This window comes from Sinocyclocheilus rhinocerous, unplaced genomic scaffold, assembly GCF_001515625.1.
Source record: "Sinocyclocheilus rhinocerous isolate Xijiao unplaced genomic scaffold, SAMN03320098_v1.1 scaffold541, whole genome shotgun sequence".
In the NCBI taxonomy this organism is placed as follows: Eukaryota; Metazoa; Chordata; class Actinopteri; order Cypriniformes; family Cyprinidae; genus Sinocyclocheilus; species Sinocyclocheilus rhinocerous.
Genome location: NW_015658519.1, coordinates 1264938 through 1272513, shown reverse-complemented (window position 1 = coordinate 1272513; position 7576 = coordinate 1264938). Strand labels below are relative to the sequence as shown.

At 37.4% G+C, this 7576-nt stretch overlaps 1 protein-coding gene across 1 annotated transcript in view; it reads left to right on the top strand.

Moving 5' to 3' along the window:
- LOC107722642 (potassium voltage-gated channel subfamily H member 6-like) overlaps window positions 1–7576 on the top strand; it is a 45037-nt gene that overhangs the window by 5411 nt on the left and 32050 nt on the right. Inside the window, exons 3-5 of the mRNA XM_016531096.1 lie at window positions 5127–5294; window positions 6303–6731; window positions 6985–7196. Of these exons, the coding sequence (XP_016386582.1) occupies window positions 5127–5294; window positions 6303–6731; window positions 6985–7196 (809 nt within the window). The remainder of the gene's footprint in view (window positions 1–5126; window positions 5295–6302; window positions 6732–6984; window positions 7197–7576) is intronic.

Here is a 7576-nt window from a genome sequence, read left to right as displayed (position 1 = left end):
GCGCTCAGTCAGCGTGTTTATCGAGTGAAAATCTGTGTTGAACGCCTCTCACACACATACTGGCGTGTAAAATCTAAGAATTTATTAGCCAATGGCTAATGTTAGACATTATTTAGTCGCCCAGAGTAAGATTTAGTCGCATATGCGAGTGATTTACTGGCAATGTAAAGGGTTGTAACTAATGGACTGGAGTCGTGTGGATTGTGATGTTTTTATCAGCTCTTTGGACTCTCATTCAAACGGCACCCATTCACTGCAGAGGATCCATAGGTGAGCAAGTGATGAAATGCAAAATTTCTCCAAATCTGTTCTGTCTTTGGATGACATGAGGGTGAGTACATTTTCAGCAAATTTTCATTTTTGGGTGAACTGTTCCTTTAAAAAGGTAAAATAAAGAATCTAAATATTGTAACATGAACAGTTTAAAGACAACAGCTGTCACTTTAAGAGGTGAACAAAGTATTTCCAGTATTTTTCGCCCATCTTCTCTGGACTTTTTAAGAAGTATTTTTTTAATAACAATACAGAAATTATAAGTAGTCACTGGATAATCAAAAATTCTAAAACATGACCCAATTATGAGCGTAACAAGGAAAGATCCAATGGAAGACCTCTGATCAACAGATAAGACAGAGGATGACCCTGCTCATCAGTCTTCATCTTCTGGTAATGGCCTCCTCAGCTATAATTAGACAGAATAATGATTGAAACCATCTCTGGGAGTTAATTATTTAAATGTCCGTTCTTCATCCCTGAACTCTCATAGGAGAGTCTAGTCAGAAAGCCCTCCTCAGCGTTCATCAGAGTTTGGAGTTGCTTACTTTTCAGATGCTGATACACCTTATGGATTTATTAGTTTGTATGTTGTTAACCTGGTTTTGCAGACGGTATCACCATAGGATCAAAGTTAAAGTCAAACTTGATAAATACTTTACAAGTGACAGAAAATTATCAAATACATTTAATCTTTAATGTTAATAGATCATCTGCTAATGTGTTTACAATCATCTTCTAGTCCAATTCTGTTTTAATTGTTTAATGTTTAGTTATTGTGTATTTATTTTGCTCCTAAAAGAACATTGTATTTAAACCTTTTGTTTGTCCACTGACATATTGACTATGGTGTGTTTATGACATGCCACAGGTTCAAAATTTGTTTCACTGCCCAGATTTCGAGGTATTTTCAGAGCTGACAGTGTAACATGAACCCCGGCAGGCTTGTAGTTGGTGTTTTCCTAAGAGGAGTCACAAATACGCCAGCAGTTCAGCTCAAACCTCAGGCTATTATCTAAATTTGCATGCTATTTGTTTTATGATATTCAAATCCTTCGAGTAAATCGAGAGGATAGCAGGCACAAGCTCACATACTGTTGATACAGAGACGCCTGCTACATCTTGCTTTCTTTTATTGCAGCAGGTATTCTCAAGAATAAATACTTGGCCACCATGCAAATAGTAAAGCTAAAATGATAAAGTTCTGCAAATTTCTGCAGTATTTGTACGCAACTCATTCACATAGTTACATATGTCGCTCGGCCACTATTTATTAAGTATTCTAGCTAATTTGATAGTGCTTTCTGCTGCAAATAAGAGTGTGGTATTTATTGTACCATATTTAAATCCATTCTGTAGAATTTTGCAGATACATTTTGTTTATTTTGGCTGATTTGATAGTGCTTTCAGAAACAAATACTAGAAGGTGACTAACGCTAGAACCCACTTTGAGATCTTGAGAAATTTTAAAATGAAATTATGAAAAAATATTATATAATTATAAAATTCTTTTGTATATCACCTTATTTATCAGTTTCATTTAACATAATGGCTAAGGTATACTCTTAAAAATAAAGGTTCTTTATTGGCATCAATGGTTCAGTGAAGAGATGTTAAACCATATGGAACTTCTCCACTGCACAAAATGTTCGTGATAGCGGAAAAAGGTTCTACAGGTTATCAGAATGTTCTTCACCCAAAGAAAAAAATTGTTCTTTTAATAACTGTTCACTGAAAGCCTCGTTTTGGGGATCCCAAAACAATTCTACTATGGCTCTGTGGAAACCCTTTTTTAGAAGCTTTATTTTTTATAGAATAAGAATGAATAAACCATAAATAAAGATGTGTAAGATAAAGAGAGAATATATTTCCTTCTTTTTGGCCCAACAAGTAAAAGCAACCAAATGGACGAACTGAAGCAATTGACATGAAAACTGGAGTTCAGTAAGTGAGTCATGTTTTGATTCAGGAGCAGTAATGATTCATTGACTTGGAACTTCATTTTACAAAGCGAGTCATGTGTTGGTTCAGTAGTCACTCTGACAGATTCAGTGAGTTCATTCATTAGATTCCTCAGACTGAATCAAACAACTCCTGATTTTCCTGGGTTTTAGTGCGCTGATTTTACCATATTTAAATCAATTCTGTGAATTTATGGATGAAAAACACTGAAAATCCCCAACATAGTTTACATCAGTACTCTAAGAGCATTGCTAATCTGCAAATGAGAAACCTTAGTAATAAATCAAGATCACAAAAAGGATTTTAAACTGATCAATTAGTATTTTTATACTATAACCACCACTTCCAGGAAAAACAACTTGTTGTTTTCTCATTGCAATGGTTGGTTTTCTGGAATATCTAGCTGAAACCACAGGATGAAATTGATACAATGCATCTAAACCTAACAAGAGGATGTGGTGGAGAGGAGGAAGAGAAAGATGAGGGGGTGTGTCAGGCTTTAGAGCCACTAAATCCCATTATTAATTTCAGTTTTCTATGGTGCTTATGTTCTTATGAAAACAATACAATTTCCTCTGGTGGCATTAACCTCCCTCGTCCTAATAGCAGCCTCTGTCCTTGGTACTGAAAAAGTCAAAATCCGATTTAGTTTGTAAGGTTTGCAAATGAAAGCTTGCCTTTTTCATGGATGTAAACAGACATACCTTGACATTTGCAAATTAGGGCATGAGATTCACTTGGGAATGTGTGCGGGCTTCTCTTAAAAGGCTTGGTTTTACAAATTAGATCGTCAGTGGTCAAGTCACACCCTTTTGTTTTTCACTAGCTGTGTTATTTCTTGAGAAATTTTGATATAAAATGCCTTTATGGAGCAATTAACATGTATAATAACTAGGGCTGCACGATAAATCGCATGCGATATTTAACGCGCATCTTGTCAGAAAGCCGGTTCTGTAATCAGCGGTAAATCTCCATCACGTGCGTGCTTTCACATTGAGCAGCATTAACTACACAGAGCCGTTGTTCACTGACGAGCTGCGCAAAAAATCGCGCGAATATGAACGTGGTTTTGCGCAGCTCGTCAGTGAACAACGGCTCTGTGTAGTTAATGCTGCTCAATGTGAAAGCACGCACGTGATGGAGATTTACCGCTGATTACAGAATGGCTTTACTGACGAGATGCGCGTTAAATATCGCATGCGATTTATCGTGCAGCCCTAATAATAACACATCAGCATTTCTGCTCACCTGTATTGGTCTGATACCTTATACCCTCTGAAGATTATGACGCAGAAGATGCCGGTGTTAAGCAGCAGATGGTTATGCTCTTCGTGACTGTGTTTTACAGAAGCAGATGCTGCTGGTATGAATGAAATGATTTACAGAGGAATAGAGGAGTGTGTTTCACTATAATCCCTGAGAGATGGCATCATGTTCTCGGTTCCATTGTTGTCCTGTCTGCCCTTGAGTTCATCTCACTGTGAAGCACTCCTGGCCATCAATACTGGCCCATCAGACTGGCACAGAGAGGGGCTGATTGGTTTGGCATTGTGAGAGAGCAGGAACCACAGTGCCAATGTGGGACGACTATCAGTTGCCACAGTGAACAGTCGGGGCTAAAGGACATCTGCCAAGCTGGTTATCGCAGACCTTAACACAGACCTTTGCCGCGCTCATTGATTGTAATAGCATTTGAGGTGGACAGGTTGTGAATAATAATAAATCCACTTAAATACTTAAATCCTGTCTGCATCAACTACAGGTGCATCTCAATAAATTAGAATGTCGTGGAAAAGTTCATTTATTTCAGTAATTCAACTCAAATTGTGAAACTCGTGTATTAAATAAATGCAATGCACACAGACTGAAGTAGTTTAAGTCTTTGGTTCTTTTAATTGGTTTTAGTGCGCTGATTTTACCATATTTAAATCAATTCTGTGAATTTATGGATGAAAAACACTGAAAATCCCCAACATAGTTTACATCAGTACTCTAAGAGCATTGCTAATCTGCAAATGAGAAACCTTAGTAATAAATCAAGATCACAAAAAGGATTTTAAACTGATCAATTAGTATTTTTATACTATAACCACCACTTCCAGGAAAAACAACTTGTTGTTTTCTCATTGCAATGGTTGGTTTTCTGGAATATCTAGCTGAAACCACAGGATGAAATTGATACAATGCATCTAAACCTAACAAGAGGATGTGGTGGAGAGGAGGAAGAGAAAGATGAGGGGGTGTGTCAGGCTTTAGAGCCACTAAATCCCATTATTAATTTCAGTTTTCTATGGTGCTTATGTTCTTATGAAAACAATACAATTTCCTCTGGTGGCATTAACCTCCCTCGTCCTAATAGCAGCCTCTGTCCTTGGTACTGAAAAAGTCAAAATCCGATTTAGTTTGTAAGGTTTGCAAATGAAAGCTTGCCTTTTTCATGGATGTAAACAGACATACCTTGACATTTGCAAATTAGGGCATGAGATTCACTTGGGAATGTGTGCGGGCTTCTCTTAAAAGGCTTGGTTTTACAAATTAGATCGTCAGTGGTCAAGTCACACCCTTTTGTTTTTCACTAGCTGTGTTATTTCTTGAGAAATTTTGATATAAAATGCCTTTATGGAGCAATTAACATGTAAGAACCAAAGACTTAAACTACTTCAGTCTGTGTGCATTGAATTTATTTAATACACGAGTTTCACAATTTGAGTTGAATTACTGAAATAAATGAACTTTTCCACGACATTCTAATTTATTGAGATGCACCTGTATGTGTTTGCAGTGTAACGGGGATCTTTTGTTGTTGGCTGCCCTCTAGTGGTGACAGAAATGTAACAAGAGCTGTTGAGTGACCATTATTGGAAAAGTTCAGATATCTGCCCTTTTCGCAGGTGTGTGTTTGCCGTGCTTTGTGGATGTGGTTCCAGTTAAGAATGAGGATGGCTTAGTCATCATGTTCATCCTGAATTTTGAGCTGGCAGATCAGCAGGACAGACCCCTCGACAGCTCACCAGGCAGAGAGATCAACCACAAACAAACCATCCCATGGCTCTCTAAAGGTACTCAGATGGGACTGACAGATTTGATTAATTACAGTACATTATATTGAATTTGTATTTTAGTTCTGGTGTTGGTTCCTCAAGTTTGTAAAGATATTTGTATATGTTTTGTATTGTACAATTAATTGGTCTACTTTAGTAGAAGTAGTTTGTAACTCCTAGGATTGTATGTTTAAATTCGTTAAAAACTGATAATTATTTATTTTTGTATGATTAGTGATATCATGTATGCTTATTGCTTACCAAAATGGCAAACCAGTTTTTCATTGTTTTTACAATACAGTATAACACAAAAATTATAACAGGCATTTATAAATATTAGTGCTGTCAAATGATTAATCGCAATTAATTATTTGACAGCACTAATAAATCTTATAAATCTTATGAAGATGCATTATGAATATTTTAATTAGAACAACAACAAAAACACCCAACAATTTTACAAGACTTACTACATCATTCTATTTCATTATCTGTCGTTTTGTTTATCGTTGTCTGTTTATTGCTGTGTTTCATAATTCAGAATGACTGGCTCTTACTTAAAAGTTGAATAATTTATGTAAACATTGGGTTGGTTACTTGTCCTGTGAACACCATTGTTTCCTGTTACACACTCTTGCGTAATGGCATTGTTGAATGCTTTTTAACTAAATGGTAGTATTTATTGGTAGACTTGGTTTTGAAGAACTGATTAGTGTGAATAAGGTGTAAAAATAACATAAATGTGGTCATAATCATTTTTATGCTTTTAAAGTCAATCATTCACTAGCAACACATCTATAAAAGCATATATAATGGAATATTTATATGCTGCTTGTTAAACATTTTATGTTGCCAGATTACACACCTATTTTTAAATGACTGTCAATGAAGATGCTTTCAGGCTGCAGTATAGTTATGGCTTTTGTGGGACTCCAATTCATGAGCTACCATCACTGTGTTTGAATAACATAATGTAGCAATAATCTGACAAATACTTAACTTCCTTACTCTTTGGTATTTCCTCAGCAAGAAGACGGCGTCTCAGGCTGCCTCTGCTGCGCTCCCTGAGTGGCAGTAAACAGTCTGTGAATGAAGATTCTGAAAAAGGCTACATGCAGCCGATGCCCCATATGGGCCATGAGTCAGTAGCCCTGGACAAACTGCTCTCCCTGCCTGAGCGCTCTGCACTGGGAGGATCTCAGCTGTTTTTGTGGGAAGATAAGGCACAGAATGAGCCTGAAAGTGAGCCAAGGCCATCAGAAGCGTCCCCTCCCCTGCCTCAGGGCTTCTCTCAGTCCTCCCCTCGTCTGCACAACCTCACCTCAGAGGCATCTCCGTCCAGCTGCAGCATGGCACACAGCCGCTCCTGCGAGAGCCTGTGTGGCATGCGGCCCTCACCCTCCACCAATGACTTCAACTGGGACAGGAAGCTGCCCGTCAGACCCAGTAGCACAGGTAATGACACAACCATCTGGCCAACTAGGTATTCTAACTTGTGTTGCAAAAAAAGAGTGATAAGAGAAGAGCAGCCAACATGGATGACAGTCCAGTAAACAGTTGAATGGTCACTTTGCAAAAAATATGACCACTGAACAGTTGCAACTGACCAATCAGAATGAAGCATTCCAGAGAGACGTGTGATAATTGAAAACAAAGACAAAGTAATAGATGATGAGATTAATTCGATCTTTGTTTTATTTTCTTCTAGGTGCCATGCACCGCAAAGCCAGCTTGCAGAATGCTACTTCCGATTCAGATCCCATTCGGCTCCGGACCTCAGCTCAGGGCCCCCGAATATCACACACCTTAATAGATATGAAGCCAGACCCCTTAATCGCTGTTCCACCGGGTGAGATTGACATCCTCGCCCCCTGCAAACTGATAGACCGGACCCATAATGTGACAGAGAAAGTCACTCAGGTGAGGTTGAAACTCTTTTAATTGAGAATGTGACTCAATGACAAAACTGTTCCAAAAATAAAGCAGTTTTGGAATGTCAAATAGAAAAAAAAAAAAAAATTCTGCATCACCATACCTAAACATAACTACTACAACAACTATCTTACATACTATCAATACGCAGCAAATTAGGAGTTTATTAAAACTCTTAATAGTGTTAATAGTGAGTAAATTTAATAGTGAATACGTGTTTCCTAAATATGAAGTGTCACCTAAGATTTTTTTTAAAGAAATTAATTTTATTCAGCAAGGATGCTTTAAAAGTACCATGATTTCCAAAAAAAAAATTAAGCAGCACAACTTTTTTCAACATTGATAATGATAATAAACAAATTATATAT